General features: G+C 44.3%; 4 protein-coding genes and 6 non-coding genes across 10 annotated transcripts; 4 read left to right on the top strand and 6 right to left on the bottom strand.

Annotated features, from left to right (window-relative positions):
* Positions 1 to 656: 656 nt before the first annotated feature.
* LOC125373449 (histone 24-like) lies at positions 657 to 1,190 on the top strand (the record flags this gene model as incomplete). Its single annotated transcript, XM_048384524.1, has 1 exon — positions 657 to 1,190. A coding segment is annotated over exon 1 (534 nt), but the record flags the coding sequence as incomplete, so codon positions are not given.
* Positions 1,191 to 2,447: 1,257 nt separating this feature from the next.
* On the bottom strand, positions 2,448 to 2,566 carry LOC125373549. The gene has a single exon (XR_007218394.1). It is a non-coding gene; the product is annotated as a 5S ribosomal RNA (ribosomal RNA).
* A 1,098-nt stretch (positions 2,567 to 3,664) lies between these two features.
* LOC125373393 (histone 24-like) lies at positions 3,665 to 4,198 on the top strand (the record flags this gene model as incomplete). Its single annotated transcript, XM_048384445.1, has 1 exon — positions 3,665 to 4,198. A coding segment is annotated over exon 1 (534 nt), but the record flags the coding sequence as incomplete, so codon positions are not given.
* Positions 4,199 to 5,454: 1,256 nt separating this feature from the next.
* LOC125373548 lies at positions 5,455 to 5,573 on the bottom strand. The gene has a single exon (XR_007218393.1). It is a non-coding gene; the product is annotated as a 5S ribosomal RNA (ribosomal RNA).
* A 2,881-nt stretch (positions 5,574 to 8,454) lies between these two features.
* On the bottom strand, positions 8,455 to 8,573 carry LOC125373547. Its single transcript, XR_007218392.1, has one exon. It is a non-coding gene; the product is annotated as a 5S ribosomal RNA (ribosomal RNA).
* A 1,098-nt stretch (positions 8,574 to 9,671) lies between these two features.
* Positions 9,672 to 13,174, top strand: LOC125373392 (late histone H1-like; the record flags this gene model as incomplete). Its single annotated transcript, XM_048384444.1, has 2 exons — positions 9,672 to 10,124; positions 12,716 to 13,174. Coding segments are annotated over exons 1-2 (912 nt in total), but the record flags the coding sequence as incomplete, so codon positions are not given.
* Positions 11,454 to 11,572, bottom strand: LOC125373652. The gene has a single exon (XR_007218490.1). It is a non-coding gene; the product is annotated as a 5S ribosomal RNA (ribosomal RNA).
* Positions 13,175 to 14,468: 1,294 nt separating the features above from the next.
* LOC125373651 lies at positions 14,469 to 14,587 on the bottom strand. The gene has a single exon (XR_007218489.1). It is a non-coding gene; the product is annotated as a 5S ribosomal RNA (ribosomal RNA).
* Positions 14,588 to 15,685: 1,098 nt separating this feature from the next.
* LOC125373145 (histone 24-like) lies at positions 15,686 to 16,219 on the top strand (the record flags this gene model as incomplete). Its single annotated transcript, XM_048384042.1, has 1 exon — positions 15,686 to 16,219. A coding segment is annotated over exon 1 (534 nt), but the record flags the coding sequence as incomplete, so codon positions are not given.
* A 1,265-nt stretch (positions 16,220 to 17,484) lies between these two features.
* Positions 17,485 to 17,603, bottom strand: LOC125373650. Its single transcript, XR_007218488.1, has one exon. It is a non-coding gene; the product is annotated as a 5S ribosomal RNA (ribosomal RNA).
* Between the last annotated feature and the right edge of the window lie 684 nt (positions 17,604 to 18,287).

Below are 18,287 nucleotides of genomic sequence, written 5' to 3'. Positions count from 1 at the left end.
GACTGTTTTCCTGAAAGTAAAATCCCCGTTACTTACTTGTTATGACAAAGTTAGTTTCAACTCTAATTGAAGTGACCAAAATTATGTCTCCAGAAATATAGTGTCAAATGTTTTCTGTTGCAAAATGGCGAAGTCGTCAGAAAAACGTGCTTCATTGTCGTTGTTTGAAAGCTTGTTCTAGCTTATCATAGGCAATACTGATGAGTGTTGTGTTTTACTTTCATAGTTAGATATATTGAGAATTGACAGGCAACGTTTAAAATGCATAAACTTGAGTCTCAAGGCTAAAAATGTGCTTTTGAAAGTAGCGATGTCTACATTTTAGACTGGGTCGCTTCATTGGAAACAGCACGTGTGGCTTTGAACTTCACCCGTGAGCGTTGCTATTGTAACCGAAATGTAGCCAAATGTTTTTACTACCTAACTGTATTGTTGAAATTGAAACTTTCCTTGATTAAGAAGTGATTATTCGGATACAAATACACGAAAAAGCACACGCGCTTGTAAGCGTGCAGCTATCAGCCACAACAAGCAGGGTGTCTCCTCCGACGTCCGCGCCTCCGGAGTATCAGCCGGGCTGTCTGTGGGGAAGTGTCATTCGCTCTCTGTGCTTCTCTCGTAGCTGACGTGAATTTTTACCACTCAAACTTACCACTATGGCTGATGCTGCTGCTGCCCCCGCTGTTGTCAAGACTCCCAAGAAGAAGGCTGCTGCCAAGCCTAAGAAGGCTGCCGCACATCCTACCTATTTGGAGATGATCAAGAAAGCTATTTCAACCCTGAAGGAGAGGGGTGGTTCTTCCCGACAGGCTGTTCTGAAATACATCTTGGCCAACTACAAGGTTGGTGACAACCAGGTGGCCATCAATGCTCGCATCAAGACTGCTTTGAAAAATGGAGTCAAGAACGGCGCACTGAAGCAATCAAAGGGAACTGGAGCCGCTGGATCATTCCGTCTTGGCGAGGCAAAGAAAGACGAAAAACCCAAGAAGGCTAAGGCAGCTGCCAAACCAAAGAAGGCTGCCAAATCCCCCAAGAAAGTCAAGAAGCCAGCTGCTGCCAAGAAACCCAAAACAGCCGCTAAGAAGGCCGCTAAGTCACCAAAGAAGGTGAAGGCTGCAGCCAAGCCCAAGAAGGCGAAGACACCCAAGAAGGCAGCAGCCAAACCCAAGAAGGTCAAGACCCCCAAGAAGAAGGCAGTCAAGCCAAAGAAGGCTTAAGCTCTCATTGTCACGCCTTCGCTCCACATTTCTGTGGTCCAAAGGCCCTTTTCAGGGCCATCCAAATACCCCAAAAGAAAACTTGAAAACACTGATAACAAAACAATAAATATGTATATTAGCAGTAATAAAGTGCAGGTTCTCGTGATAACAGAGATAACGTGGCAGCAACACCCACCACGCACATAACACACATAGGTGATGTTGATAAAGGTATGTCAGGGATTTTATTGTGTGTGTGGGGGGGGGGATGGGGGGGTGGGGTAGTGTGTCTTCACACTAATGACTGTTGTTATGCTTGTTTATTAACCCCCCAAATGGGTGTATGTTGGAAAGTGAGGCGATTAGTGTCGTTGATATATATAATATCCTGAGTGCAGACTTCCTATGTGTGTAGCTGCACATGCACGTTGTGTTCAAAGGTGTAAAACGGCGATAAAGGCCAGACATCCACGGGGTGTTTTACCGACACACGCCTCGCCTGTGCACGACTTTTCAAATAGAGCGCCAAGAGTTGTGCGCCCTTGGTCGTGTGCGTTTCGCCTAGCCCCCTACCTGCAACATGTCACATCTACCTGTTGTATGGCGAGAGAAATGTATGGAAATACTTTCTAATAAGTCTAAAGTACGTTTGCCAGCGATCAGCTAGAACGGGGAACATAAAATAGCTGGTTTATCACACAGTCGCGTCGTTTTTTTTTCATATTTTTAAAGCGTGTCAACAGTGATCAGCTTGCTCACAGCTTTCAAAATACATTTTCCAGCAGCAAGCCAGTGAACTCCTATTGACAGGCGCTCTGTACGATCTAACTCTTTCTCCTTTTCTTATCTGTGTAGGCAAAGAGATGTGAGCCGAGACTTAACACGAACAACATTATAATTTTACATGTATATATTATATATTCATGCTTTGAAAGTAAGAAAGTAAGTAAAATAGTCAATTATCGGTGCACGCAAACACCTTTATGTGGCGAAAAGGACGTACATGCCTTCAGAATAGTTGACGAGTTGGGTGAACTGACAACTGAATATGATCACATGTATAGTGGAAAATTCCTTTCTGTAAAGGTATGTAAGAATACATGGCTGGCAGCTATGTCTTTGAGCAGACATGCATGAGTGGGGCCATTTACAAGGAAATAAAAGTGTATGATTACATCAGATGTGAATGAGGCAAGTGCACCTTATGGTCGAAAAAGAAAAAAAGTGGGAATCGCACAGCAAAAATGTCTACTGCACCCGGTGTTCCCAGGCGGTCACCCATCCAAGTACTCTCCGGGCCCGACGTTGCTTAACTTCGGTGATCGGACGAGAACCGGTGTTTTCAACGTGGTATGGCCGTAGACAATGCTTGTCGGCAAACTTTAGCTACATATAGCCACCACACATTGGTAAACAGACATTGCCATGAAAACAGCATGCTCGCGTTTTCAGCGGGTTCAGTAGACATGTTGTGTTTGTTGATTTATGATGTATATTTACAGGGATTAAAATCTAGCCGTTCTAAAAACATGTGATCACTGTTTAACACGAGGCCCGGCACACTCGCTCACTCGATCCGGCCTTTCGTCTGAAACATTCACTTTTCGTTGATGGATGGTAGCCTATATTGTTCTGGTAAAATTAACATCCAAACGACGAAGACCCCTACTAATATCGTGCTATTAAGACAGGCAAAAAGACTTAATCTGTGACGACCGATCGAGTGATCTAAACACCAATGTATATATGTTACTGTTCGGGGCTTCGCGCCCTAGCTGCTTGTGTCCCGAGATCCTCGTCTTACTAGACTGTTTTCCTGAAAGTAAAATCCCCGTTACTTACTTGTTATGACAAAGTTAGTTTCAACTCTAATTGAAGTGACCAAAATTATGTCTCCAGAAATATAGTGTCAAATGTTTTCTGTTGCAAAATGGCGAAGTCGTCAGAAAAACGTGCTTCATTGTCGTTGTTTGAAAGCTTGTTCTAGCTTATCATAGGCAATACTGATGAGTGTTGTGTTTTACTTTCATAGTTAGATATATTGAGAATTGACAGGCAACGTTTAAAATGCATAAACTTGAGTCTCAAGGCTAAAAATGTGCTTTTGAAAGTAGCGATGTCTACATTTTAGACTGGGTCGCTTCATTGGAAACAGCACGTGTGGCTTTGAACTTCACCCGTGAGCGTTGCTATTGTAACCGAAATGTAGCCAAATGTTTTTACTACCTAACTGTATTGTTGAAATTGAAACTTTCCTTGATTAAGAAGTGATTATTCGGATACAAATACACGAAAAAGCACACGCGCTTGTAAGCGTGCAGCTATCAGCCACAACAAGCAGGGTGTCTCCTCCGACGTCCGCGCCTCCGGAGTATCAGCCGGGCTGTCTGTGGGGAAGTGTCATTCGCTCTCTGTGCTTCTCTCGTAGCTGACGTGAATTTTTACCACTCAAACTTACCACTATGGCTGATGCTGCTGCTGCCCCCGCTGTTGTCAAGACTCCCAAGAAGAAGGCTGCTGCCAAGCCTAAGAAGGCTGCCGCACATCCTACCTATTTGGAGATGATCAAGAAAGCTATTTCAACCCTGAAGGAGAGGGGTGGTTCTTCCCGACAGGCTGTTCTGAAATACATCTTGGCCAACTACAAGGTTGGTGACAACCAGGTGGCCATCAATGCTCGCATCAAGACTGCTTTGAAAAATGGAGTCAAGAACGGCGCACTGAAGCAATCAAAGGGAACTGGAGCCGCTGGATCATTCCGTCTTGGCGAGGCAAAGAAAGACGAAAAACCCAAGAAGGCTAAGGCAGCTGCCAAACCAAAGAAGGCTGCCAAATCCCCCAAGAAAGTCAAGAAGCCAGCTGCTGCCAAGAAACCCAAAACAGCCGCTAAGAAGGCCGCTAAGTCACCAAAGAAGGTGAAGGCTGCAGCCAAGCCCAAGAAGGCGAAGACACCCAAGAAGGCAGCAGCCAAACCCAAGAAGGTCAAGACCCCCAAGAAGAAGGCAGTCAAGCCAAAGAAGGCTTAAGCTCTCATTGTCACGCCTTCGCTCCACATTTCTGTGGTCCAAAGGCCCTTTTCAGGGCCATCCAAATACCCCAAAAGAAAACTTGAAAACACTGATAACAAAACAATAAATATGTATATTAGCAGTAATAAAGTGCAGGTTCTCGTGATAACAGAGATAACGTGGCAGCAACACCCACCACGCACATAACACACATAGGTGATGTTGATAAAGGTATGTCAGGGATTTTATTGTGTGTGTGGGGGGGGATGGGGGGGGTGGGGTAGTGTGTCTTCACACTAATGACTGTTGTTATGCTTGTTTATTAACCCCCCAAATGGGTGTATGTTGGAAAGTGAGGCGATTAGTGTCGTTGATATATATAATATCCTGAGTGCAGACTTCCTATGTGTGTAGCTGCACATGCACGTTGTGTTCAAAGGTGTAAAACGGCGATAAAGGCCAGACATCCACGGGGTGTTTTACCGACACACGCCTCGCCTGTGCACGACTTTTCAAATAGAGCGCCAAGAGTTGTGCGCCCTTGGTCGTGTGCGTTTCGCCTAGCCCCCTACCTGCAACATGTCACATCTACCTGTTGTATGGCGAGAGAAATGTATGGAAATACTTTCTAATAAGTCTAAAGTACGTTTGCCAGCGATCAGCTAGAACGGGGAACATAAAATAGCTGGTTTATCACACAGTCGCGTCGTTTTTTTTTCATATTTTTAAAGCGTGTCAACAGTGATCAGCTTGCTCACAGCTTTCAAAATACATTTTCCAGCAGCAAGCCAGTGAACTCCTATTGACAGGCGCTCTGTACGATCTAACTCTTTCTCCTTTTCTTATCTGTGTAGGCAAAGAGATGTGAGCCGAGACTTAACACGAACAACATTATAATTTTACATGTATATATTATATATTCATGCTTTGAAAGTAAGAAAGTAAGTAAAATAGTCAATTATCGGTGCACGCAAACACCTTTATGTGGCGAAAAGGACGTACATGCCTTCAGAATAGTTGACGAGTTGGGTGAACTGACAACTGAATATGATCACATGTATAGTGGAAAATTCCTTTCTGTAAAGGTATGTAAGAATACATGGCTGGCAGCTATGTCTTTGAGCAGACATGCATGAGTGGGGCCATTTACAAGGAAATAAAAGTGTATGATTACATCAGATGTGAATGAGGCAAGTGCACCTTATGGTCGAAAAAGAAAAAAAGTGGGAATCGCACAGCAAAAATGTCTACTGCACCCGGTGTTCCCAGGCGGTCACCCATCCAAGTACTCTCCGGGCCCGACGTTGCTTAACTTCGGTGATCGGACGAGAACCGGTGTTTTCAACGTGGTATGGCCGTAGACAATGCTTGTCGGCAAACTTTAGCTACATATAGCCACCACACATTGGTAAACAGACATTGCCATGAAAACAGCATGCTCGCGTTTTCAGCGGGTTCAGTAGACATGTTGTGTTTGTTGATTTATGATGTATATTTACAGGGATTAAAATCTAGCCGTTCTAAAAACATGCGATCACTGTTTAACACGAGGCCCGGCACACTCGCTCACTCGATCCGGCCTTTCGTCTGAAACATTCACTTTTCGTTGATGGATGGTAGCCTATATTGTTCTGGTAAAATTAACATCCAAACGACGAAGACCCCTACTAATATCGTGCTATTAAGACAGGCAAAAAGACTTAATCTGTGACGACCGATCGAGTGATCTAAACACCAATGTATATATGTTACTGTTCGGGGCTTCGCGCCCTAGCTGCTTGTGTCCCGAGATCCTCGTCTTACTAGACTGTTTTCCTGAAAGTAAAATCCCCGTTACTTACTTGTTATGACAAAGTTAGTTTCAACTCTAATTGAAGTGACCAAAATTATGTCTCCAGAAATATAGTGTCAAATGTTTTCTGTTGCAAAATGGCGAAGTCGTCAGAAAAACGTGCTTCATTGTCGTTGTTTGAAAGCTTGTTCTAGCTTATCATAGGCAATACTGATGAGTGTTGTGTTTTACTTTCATAGTTAGATATATTGAGAATTGACAGGCAACGTTTAAAATGCATAAACTTGAGTCTCAAGGCTAAAAATGTGCTTTTGAAAGTAGCGATGTCTACATTTTAGACTGGGTCGCTTCATTGGAAACAGCACGTGTGGCTTTGAACTTCACCCGTGAGCGTTGCTATTGTAACCGAAATGTAGCCAAATGTTTTTACTACCTAACTGTATTGTTGAAATTGAAACTTTCCTTGATTAAGAAGTGATTATTCGGATACAAATACACGAAAAAGCACACGCGCTTGTAAGCGTGCAGCTATCAGCCACAACAAGCAGGGTGTCTCCTCCGACGTCCGCGCCTCCGGAGTATCAGCCGGGCTGTCTATGGGGAAGTGTCATTCGCTCTCTGTGCTTCTCTCGTAGCTGACGTGAATTTTTACCACTCAAACTTACCACTATGGCTGATGCTGCTGCTGCCCCCGCTGTTGTCAAGACTCCCAAGAAGAAGGCTGCTGCCAAGCCTTCAGAAGGCTGCCGCACATCCTACCTATTTGGAGATGATCAAGAAAGCTATTTCAACCCTGAAGGAGAGGGGTGGTTCTTCCCGACAGGCTGTTCTGAAATACATCTTGGCCAACTACAAGGTTGGTGACAACCAGGTGGCCATCAATGCTCGCATCAAGACTGCTTTGAAAAATGGAGTCAAGAACGGCGCACTGAAGCAATCAAAGGGAACTGGAGCCGCTGGATCATTCCGTCTTGGCGAGGCAAAGAAAGACGAAAAACCCAAGAAGGCTAAGGCAGCTGCCAAACCAAAGAAGGCTGCCAAATCCCCCAAGAAAGTCAAGAAGCCAGCTGCTGCCAAGAAACCCAAAACAGCCGCTAAGAAGGCCGCTAAGTCACCAAAGAAGGTGAAGGCTGCAGCCAAGCCCAAGAAGGCGAAGACACCCAAGAAGGCAGCAGCCAAACCCAAGAAGGTCAAGACCCCCAAGAAGAAGGCAGTCAAGCCAAAGAAGGCTTAAGCTCTCATTGTCACGCCTTCGCTCCACATTTCTGTGGTCCAAAGGCCCTTTTCAGGGCCATCCAAATACCCCAAAAGAAAACTTGAAAACACTGATAACAAAACAATAAATATGTATATTAGCAGTAATAAAGTGCAGGTTCTCGTGATAACAGAGATAACGTGGCAGCAACACCCACCACGCACATAACACACATAGGTGATGTTGATAAAGGTATGTCAGGGATTTTATTGTGTGTGTGTGGGGGGGTGGGGTAGTGTGTCTTCACACTAATGACTGTTGTTATGCTTGTTTATTAACCCCCCAAATGGGTGTATGTTGGAAAGTGAGGCGATTAGTGTCGTTGATATATATAATATCCTGAGTGCAGACTTCCTATGTGTGTAGCTGCACATGCACGTTGTGTTCAAAGGTGTAAAACGGCGATAAAGGCCAGACATCCACGGTGTGTTTTACCGACACACGCCTCGCCTGTGCACGACTTTTCAAATAGAGCGCCAAGAGTTGTGCGCCCTTGGTCGTGTGCGTTTCGCCTAGCCCCCTACCTGCAACATGTCACATCTACCTGTTGTATGGCGAGAGAAATGTATGGAAATACTTTCTAATAAGTCTAAAGTACGTTTGCCAGCGATCAGCTAGAACGGGGAACATAAAATAGCTGGTTTATCACACAGTCGCGTCGTTTTTTTTCTCATATTTTTAAAGCGTGTCAACAGTGATCAGCTTGCTCACAGCTTTCAAAATACATTTTCCAGCAGCAAGCCAGTGAACTCCTATTGACAGGCGCTCTGTACGATCTAACTCTTTCTCCTTTTCTTATCTGTGTAGGCAAAGAGATGTGAGCCGAGACTTAACACGAACAACATTATAATTTTACATGTATATATTATATATTCATGCTTTGAAAGTAAGAAAGTAAGTAAAATAGTCAATTATCGGTGCACGCAAACACCTTTATGTGGCGAAAAGGACGTACATGCCTTCAGAATAGTTGACGAGTTGGGTGAACTGACAACTGAATATGATCACATGTATAGTGGAAAATTCCTTTCTGTAAAGGTATGTAAGAATACATGGCTGGCAGCTATGTCTTTGAGCAGACATGCATGAGTGGGGCCATTTACAAGGAAATAAAAGTGTATGATTACATCAGATGTGAATGAGGCAAGTGCACCTTATGGTCGAAAAAGAAAAAAAGTGGGAATCGCACAGCAAAAATGTCTACTGCACCCGGTGTTCCCAGGCGGTCACCCATCCAAGTACTCTCCGGGCCCGACGTTGCTTAACTTCGGTGATCGGACGAGAACCGGTGTTTTCAACGTGGTATGGCCGTAGACAGTGCTTGTCGGCAAACTTTAGCTACATATAGCCACCACACATTGGTAAACAGACATTGCCATGAAAACAGCATGCTCGCGTTTTCAGCGGGTTCAGTAGACATGTTGTGTTTGTTGATTTATGATGTATATTTACAGGGATTAAAATCTAGCCGTTCTAAAAACATGCGATCACTGTTTAACACGAGGCCCGGCACACTCGCTCACTCGATCCGGCCTTTCGTCTGAAACATTCACTTTTCGTTGATGGATGGTAGCCTATATTGTTCTGGTAAAATTAACATCCAAACGACGAAGACCCCTACTAATATCGTGCTATTAAGACAGGCAAAAAGACTTAATCTGTGACGACCGATCGAGTGATCTAAACACCAATGTATATATGTTACTGTTCGGGGCTTCGCGCCCTAGCTGCTTGTGTCCCGAGATCCTCGTCTTACTAGACTGTTTTCCTGAAAGTAAAATCCCCGTTACTTACTTGTTATGACAAAGTTAGTTTCAACTCTAATTGAAGTGACCAAAATTATGTCTCCAGAAATATAGTGTCAAATGTTTTCTGTTGCAAAATGGCGAAGTCGTCAGAAAAACGTGCTTCATTGTCGTTGTTTGAAAGCTTGTTCTAGCTTATCATAGGCAATACTGATGAGTGTTGTGTTTTACTTTCATAGTTAGATATATTGAGAATTGACAGGCAACGTTTAAAATGCATAAACTTGAGTCTCAAGGCTAAAAATGTGCTTTTGAAAGTAGCGATGTCTACATTTTAGACTGGGTCGCTTCATTGGAAACAGCACGTGTGGCTTTGAACTTCACCCGTGAGCGTTGCTATTGTAACCGAAATGTAGCCAAATGTTTTTACTACCTAACTGTATTGTTGAAATTGAAACTTTCCTTGATTAAGAAGTGATTATTCGGATACAAATACACGAAAAAGCACACGCGCTTGTAAGCGTGCAGCTATCAGCCACAACAAGCAGGGTGTCTCCTCCGACGTCCGCGCCTCCGGAGTATCAGCCGGGCTGTCTGTGGGGAAGTGTCATTCGCTCTCTGTGCTTCTCTCGTAGCTGACGTGAATTTTTACCACTCAAACTTACCACTATGGCTGATGCTGCTGCTGCCCCCGCTGTTGTCAAGACTCCCAAGAAGAAGGCTGCTGCCAAGCCTAAGAAGGCTGCCGCACATCCTACCTATTTGGAGATGATCAAGAAAGCTATTTCAACCCTGAAGGAGAGGGGTGGTTCTTCCCGACAGGCTGTTCTGAAATACATCTTGGCCAACTACAAGGTTGGTGACAACCAGGTGGCCATCAATGCTCGCATCAAGACTGCTTTGAAAAATGGAGTCAAGAACGGCGCACTGAAGCAATCAAAGGGAACTGGAGCCGCTGGATCATTCCGTCTTGGCGAGGCAAAGAAAGACGAAAAACCCAAGAAGGCTAAGGCAGCTGCCAAACCAAAGAAGGCTGCCAAATCCCCCAAGAAAGTCAAGAAGCCAGCTGCTGCCAAGAAACCCAAAACAGCCGCTAAGAAGGCCGCTAAGTCACCAAAGAAGGTGAAGGCTGCAGCCAAGCCCAAGAAGGCGAAGACACCCAAGAAGGCAGCAGCCAAACCCAAGAAGGTCAAGACCCCCAAGAAGAAGGCAGTCAAGCCAAAGAAGGCTTAAGCTCTCATTGTCACGCCTTCGCTCCACATTTCTGTGGTCCAAAGGCCCTTTTCAGGGCCATCCAAATACCCCAAAAGAAAACTTGAAAACACTGATAACAAAACAATAAATATGTATATTAGCAGTAATAAAGTGCAGGTTCTCGTGATAACAGAGATAACGTGGCAGCAACACCCACCACGCACATAACACACATAGGTGATGTTGATAAAGGTATGTCAGGGATTTTATTGTGTGTGTGTGGGGGGGTGGGGTAGTGTGTCTTCACACTAATGACTGTTGTTATGCTTGTTTATTAACCCCCCAAATGGGTGTATGTTGGAAAGTGAGGCGATTAGTGTCGTTGATATATATAATATCCTGAGTGCAGACTTCCTATGTGTGTAGCTGCACATGCACGTTGTGTTCAAAGGTGTAAAACGGCGATAAAGGCCAGACATCCACGGTGTGTTTTACCGACACACGCCTCGCCTGTGCACGACTTTTCAAATAGAGCGCCAAGAGTTGTGCGCCCTTGGTCGTGTGCGTTTCGCCTAGCCCCCTACCTGCAACATGTCACATCTACCTGTTGTATGGCGAGAGAAATGTATGGAAATACTTTCTAATAAGTCTAAAGTACGTTTGCCAGCGATCAGCTAGAACGGGGAACATAAAATAGCTGGTTTATCACACAGTCGCGTCGTTTTTTTTCTCATATTTTTAAAGCGTGTCAACAGTGATCAGCTTGCTCACAGCTTTCAAAATACATTTTCCAGCAGCAAGCCAGTGAACTCCTATTGACAGGCGCTCTGTACGATCTAACTCTTTCTCCTTTTCTTATCTGTGTAGGCAAAGAGATGTGAGCCGAGACTTAACACGAACAACATTATAATTTTACATGTATATATTATATATTCATGCTTTGAAAGTAAGAAAGTAAGTAAAATAGTCAATTATCGGTGCACGCAAACACCTTTATGTGGCGAAAAGGACGTACATGCCTTCAGAATAGTTGACGAGTTGGGTGAACTGACAACTGAATATGATCACATGTATAGTGGAAAATTCCTTTCTGTAAAGGTATGTAAGAATACATGGCTGGCAGCTATGTCTTTGAGCAGACATGCATGAGTGGGGCCATTTACAAGGAAATAAAAGTGTATGATTACATCAGATGTGAATGAGGCAAGTGCACCTTATGGTCGAAAAAGAAAAAAAGTGGGAATCGCACAGCAAAAATGTCTACTGCACCCGGTGTTCCCAGGCGGTCACCCATCCAAGTACTCTCCGGGCCCGACGTTGCTTAACTTCGGTGATCGGACGAGAACCGGTGTTTTCAACGTGGTATGGCCGTAGACAGTGCTTGTCGGCAAACTTTAGCTACATATAGCCACCACACATTGGTAAACAGACATTGCCATGAAAACAGCATGCTCGCGTTTTCAGCGGGTTCAGTAGACATGTTGTGTTTGTTGATTTATGATGTATATTTACAGGGATTAAAATCTAGCCGTTCTAAAAACATGCGATCACTGTTTAACACGAGGCCCGGCACACTCGCTCACTCGATCCGGCCTTTCGTCTGAAACATTCACTTTTCGTTGATGGATGGTAGCCTATATTGTTCTGGTAAAATTAACATCCAAACGACGAAGACCCCTACTAATATCGTGCTATTAAGACAGGCAAAAAGACTTAATCTGTGACGACCGATCGAGTGATCTAAACACCAATGTATATATGTTACTGTTCGGGGCTTCGCGCCCTAGCTGCTTGTGTCCCGAGATCCTCGTCTTACTAGACTGTTTTCCTGAAAGTAAAATCCCCGTTACTTACTTGTTATGACAAAGTTAGTTTCAACTCTAATTGAAGTGACCAAAATTATGTCTCCAGAAATATAGTGTCAAATGTTTTCTGTTGCAAAATGGCGAAGTCGTCAGAAAAACGTGCTTCATTGTCGTTGTTTGAAAGCTTGTTCTAGCTTATCATAGGCAATACTGATGAGTGTTGTGTTTTACTTTCATAGTTAGATATATTGAGAATTGACAGGCAACGTTTAAAATGCATAAACTTGAGTCTCAAGGCTAAAAATGTGCTTTTGAAAGTAGCGATGTCTACATTTTAGACTGGGTCGCTTCATTGGAAACAGCACGTGTGGCTTTGAACTTCACCCGTGAGCGTTGCTATTGTAACCGAAATGTAGCCAAATGTTTTTACTACCTAACTGTATTGTTGAAATTGAAACTTTCCTTGATTAAGAAGTGATTATTCGGATACAAATACACGAAAAAGCACACGCGCTTGTAAGCGTGCAGCTATCAGCCACAACAAGCAGGGTGTCTCCTCCGACGTCCGCGCCTCCGGAGTATCAGCCGGGCTGTCTGTGGGGAAGTGTCATTCGCTCTCTGTGCTTCTCTCGTAGCTGACGTGAATTTTTACCACTCAAACTTACCACTATGGCTGATGCTGCTGCTGCCCCCGCTGTTGTCAAGACTCCCAAGAAGAAGGCTGCTGCCAAGCCTAAGAAGGCTGCCGCACATCCTACCTATTTGGAGATGATCAAGAAAGCTATTTCAACCCTGAAGGAGAGGGGTGGTTCTTCCCGACAGGCTGTTCTGAAATACATCTTGGCCAACTACAAGGTTGGTGACAACCAGGTGGCCATCAATGCTCGCATCAAGACTGCTTTGAAAAATGGAGTCAAGAACGGCGCACTGAAGCAATCAAAGGGAACTGGAGCCGCTGGATCATTCCGTCTTGGCGAGGCAAAGAAAGACGAAAAACCCAAGAAGGCTAAGGCAGCTGCCAAACCAAAGAAGGCTGCCAAATCCCCCAAGAAAGTCAAGAAGCCAGCTGCTGCCAAGAAACCCAAAACAGCCGCTAAGAAGGCCGCTAAGTCACCAAAGAAGGTGAAGGCTGCAGCCAAGCCCAAGAAGGCGAAGACACCCAAGAAGGCAGCAGCCAAACCCAAGAAGGTCAAGACCCCCAAGAAGAAGGCAGTCAAGCCAAAGAAGGCTTAAGCTCTCATTGTCACGCCTTCGCTCCACATTTCTGTGGTCCAAAGGCCCTTTTCAGGGCCATCCAAATACCCCAAAAGAAAACTTGAAAACACTGATAACAAAACAATAAATATGTATATTAGCAGTAATAAAGTGCAGGTTCTCGTGATAACAGAGATAACGTGGCAGCAACACCCACCACGCACATAACACACATAGGTGATGTTGATAAAGGTATGTCAGGGATTTTATTGTGTGTGGGGGGGGGGGGGGGGGGGATGGGGGGGTGGGGTAGTGTGTCTTCACACTAATGACTGTTGTTATGCTTGTTTATTAACCCCCCAAATGGGTGTATGTTGGAAAGTGAGGCGATTAGTGTCGTTGATATATATAATATCCTGAGTGCAGACTTCCTATGTGTGTAGCTGCACATGCACGTTGTGTTCAAAGGTGTAAAACGGCGATAAAGGCCAGACATCCACGGGGTGTTTTACCGACACACGCCTCGCCTGTGCACGACTTTTCAAATAGAGCGCCAAGAGTTGTGCGCCCTTGGTCGTGTGCGTTTCGCCTAGCCCCCTACCTGCAACATGTCACATCTACCTGTTGTATGGCGAGAGAAATGTATGGAAATACTTTCTAATAAGTCTAAAGTACGTTTGCCAGCGATCAGCTAGAACGGGGAACATAAAATAGCTGGTTTATCACACAGTCGCGTCGTTTTTTTTTCATATTTTTAAAGCGTGTCAACAGTGATCAGCTTGCTCACAGCTTTCAAAATACATTTTCCAGCAGCAAGCCAGTGAACTCCTATTGACAGGCGCTCTGTACGATCTAACTCTTTCTCCTTTTCTTATCTGTGTAGGCAAAGAGATGTGAGCCGAGACTTAACACGAACAACATTATAATTTTACATGTATATATTATATATTCATGCTTTGAAAGTAAGAAAGTAAGTAAAATAGTCAATTATCGGTGCACGCAAACACCTTTATGTGGCGAAAAGGACGTACATGCCTTCAGAATAGTTGACGAGTTGGGTGAACTGACAACTGAATATGATCACATGTATAGTGGAAAATTCCTTTCTGTAAAGGTATGTAAGAATACATGGCTGGCAGCTATGTCTTTGAGCAGACATGCATGAGTGGGGCCATTTACAAGGAAATAAAAGTGTATGATTACATCAGATGTGAATGAGGCAAGTGCACCTTATGGTCGAAAAAGAAAAAAAGTGGGAATCGCACAGCAAAAATGTCTACTGCACCCGGTGTTCCCAGGCGGTCACCCATCCAAGTACTCTCCGGGCCCGACGTTGCTTAACTTCGGTGATCGGACGAGAACCGGTGTTTTCAACGTGGTATGGCCGTAGACAATGCTTGTCGGCAAACTTTAGCTACATATAGCCACCACACATTGGTAAACAGACATTGCCATGAAAACAGCATGCTCGCGTTTTCAGCGGGTTCAGTAGACATGTTGTGTTTGTTGATTTATGATGTATATTTACAGGGATTAAAATCTAGCCGTTCTAAAAACATGCGATCACTGTTTAACACGAGGCCCGGCACACTCGCTCACTCGATCCGGCCTTTCGTCTGAAACATTCACTTTTCGTTGATGGATGGTAGCCTATATTGTTCTGGTAAAATTAACATCCAAACGACGAAGACCCCTACTAATATCGTGCTATTAAGACAGGCAAAAAGACTTAATCTGTGACGACCGATCGAGTGATCTAAACACCAATGTATATATGTTACTGTTCGGGGCTTCGCGCCCTAGCTGCTTGTGTCCCGAGATCCTCGTCTTACTAGACTGTTTTCCTGAAAGTAAAATCCCCGTTACTTACTTGTTATGACAAAGTTAGTTTCAACTCTAATTGAAGTGACCAAAATTATGTCTCCAGAAATATAGTGTCAAATGTTTTCTGTTGCAAAATGGCGAAGTCGTCAGAAAAACGTGCTTCATTGTCGTTGTTTGAAAGCTTGTTCTAGCTTATCATAGGCAATACTGATGAGTGTTGTGTTTTACTTTCATAGTTAGATATATTGAGAATTGACAGGCAACGTTTAAAATGCATAAACTTGAGTCTCAAGGCTAAAAATGTGCTTTTGAAAGTAGCGATGTCTACATTTTAGACTGGGTCGCTTCATTGGAAACAGCACGTGTGGCTTTGAACTTCACCCGTGAGCGTTGCTATTGTAACCGAAATGTAGCCAAATGTTTTTACTACCTAACTGTATTGTTGAAATTGAAACTTTCCTTGATTAAGAAGTGATTATTCGGATACAAATACACGAAAAAGCACACGCGCTTGTAAGCGTGCAGCTATCAGCCACAACAAGCAGGGTGTCTCCTCCGACGTCCGCGCCTCCGGAGTATCAGCCGGGCTGTCTGTGGGGAAGTGTCATTCGCTCTCTGTGCTTCTCTCGTAGCTGACGTGAATTTCTACCACTCAAACTTACCACTATGGCTGATGCTGCTGCTGCCCCCGCTGTTGTCAAGACTCCCAAGAAGAAGGCTGCTGCCAAGCCTAAGAAGGCTGCCGCACATCCTACCTATTTGGAGATGATCAAGAAAGCTATTTCAACCCTGAAGGAGAGGGGTGGTTCTTCCCGACAGGCTGTTCTGAAATACATCTTGGCCAACTACAAGGTTGGTGACAACCAGGTGGCCATCAATGCTCGCATCAAGACTGCTTTGAAAAATGGAGTCAAGAACGGCGCACTGAAGCAATCAAAGGGAACTGGAGCCGCTGGATCATTCCGTCTTGGCGAGGCAAAGAAAGACGAAAAACCCAAGAAGGCTAAGGCAGCTGCCAAACCAAAGAAGGCTGCCAAATCCCCCAAGAAAGTCAAGAAGCCAGCTGCTGCCAAGAAACCCAAAACAGCCGCTAAGAAGGCCGCTAAGTCACCAAAGAAGGTGAAGGCTGCAGCCAAGCCCAAGAAGGCGAAGACACCCAAGAAGGCAGCAGCCAAACCCAAGAAGGTCAAGACCCCCAAGAAGAAGGCAGTCAAGCCAAAGAAGGCTTAAGCTCTCATTGTCACGCCTTCGCTCCACATTTCTGTGGTCCAAAGGCCCTTTTCAGGGCCATCCAAATACCCCAAAAGAAAACTTGAAAACACTGATAACAAAACAATAAATATGTATATTAGCAGTAATAAAGTGCAGGTTCTCGTGATAACAGAGATAACGTGGCAGCAACACCCACCACGCACATAACACACATAGGTGATGTTGATAAAGGTATGTCAGGGATTTTATTGTGTGTGGGGGGGGGGGGGGGGGGGGATGGGGGGGTGGGGTAGTGTGTCTTCACACTAATGACTGTTGTTATGCTTGTTTATTAACCCCCCAAATGGGTGTATGTTGGAAAGTGAGGCGATTAGTGTCGTTGATATATATAATATCCTGAGTGCAGACTTCCTATGTGTGTAGCTGCACATGCACGTTGTGTTCAAAGGTGTAAAACGGCGATAAAGGCCAGACATCCACGGGGTGTTTTACCGACACACGCCTCGCCTGTGCACGACTTTTCAAATAGAGCGCCAAGAGTTGTGCGCCCTTGGTCGTGTGCGTTTCGCCTAGCCCCCTACCTGCAACATGTCACATCTACCTGTTGTATGGCGAGAGAAATGTATGGAAATACTTTCTAATAAGTCTAAAGTACGTTTGCCAGCGATCAGCTAGAACGGGGAACATAAAATAGCTGGTTTATCACACAGTCGCGTCGTTTTTTTTTCATATTTTTAAAGCGTGTCAACAGTGATCAGCTTGCTCACAGCTTTCAAAATACATTTTCCAGCAGCAAGCCAGTGAACTCCTATTGACAGGCGCTCTGTACGATCTAACTCTTTCTCCTTTTCTTATCTGTGTAGGCAAAGAGATGTGAGCCGAGACTTAACACGAACAACATTATAATTTTACATGTATATATTATATATTCATGCTTTGAAAGTAAGAAAGTAAGTAAAATAGTCAATTATCGGTGCACGCAAACACCTTTATGTGGCGAAAAGGACGTACATGCCTTCAGAATAGTTGACGAGTTGGGTGAACTGACAACTGAATATGATCACATGTATAGTGGAAAATTCCTTTCTGTAAAGGTATGTAAGAATACATGGCTGGCAGCTATGTCTTTGAGCAGACATGCATGAGTGGGGCCATTTACAAGGAAATAAAAGTGTATGATTACATCAGATGTGAATGAGGCAAGTGCACCTTATGGTCGAAAAAGAAAAAAAGTGGGAATCGCACAGCAAAAATGTCTACTGCACCCGGTGTTCCCAGGCGGTCACCCATCCAAGTACTCTCCGGGCCCGACGTTGCTTAACTTCGGTGATCGGACGAGAACCGGTGTTTTCAACGTGGTATGGCCGTAGACAATGCTAGTCGGCAAACTTTAGCTACATATAGCCACCACACATTGGTAAACAGACATTGCCATGAAAACAGCATGCTCGCGTTTTCAGCGGGTTCAGTAGACATGTTGTGTTTGTTGATTTATGATGTATATTTACAGGGATTAAAATCTAGCCGTTCTAAAAACATGCGATCACTGTTTAACACGAGGCCCGGCACACTCGCTCACTCGATCCGGCCTTTCGTCTGAAACATTCACTTTTCGTTGATGGATGGTAGCCTATATTGTTCTGGTAAAATTAACATCCAAACGACGAAGACCCCTACTAATATCGTGCTATTAAGACAGGCAAAAAGACTTAATCTGTGACGACCGATCGAGTGATCTAAACACCAATGTATATATGTTACTGTTCGGGGCTTCGCGCCCTAGCTGCTTGTGTCCCGAGATCCTCGTCTTACTAGACTGTTTTCCTGAAAGTAAAATCCCCGTTACTTACTTGTTATGACAAAGTTAGTTTCAACTCTAATTGAAGTGACCAAAATTATGTCTCCAGAAATATAGTGTCAAATGTTTTCTGTTGCAAAATGGCGAAGTCGTCAGAAAAACGTGCTTCATTGTCGTTGTTTGAAAGCTTGTTCTAGCTTATCATAGGCAATACTGATGAGTGTTGTGTTTTACTTTCATAGTTAGATATATTGAGAA

The sequence above is a fragment of the Haliotis rufescens genome, unplaced genomic scaffold, assembly GCF_023055435.1.
Source record: "Haliotis rufescens isolate VD_foot unplaced genomic scaffold, xgHalRufe1.0.p SCAF_5, whole genome shotgun sequence".
NCBI lineage: Eukaryota > Metazoa > Mollusca > Gastropoda > Lepetellida > Haliotidae > Haliotis > Haliotis rufescens.
This window is presented reverse-complemented; position numbering and strand designations above follow the sequence as displayed.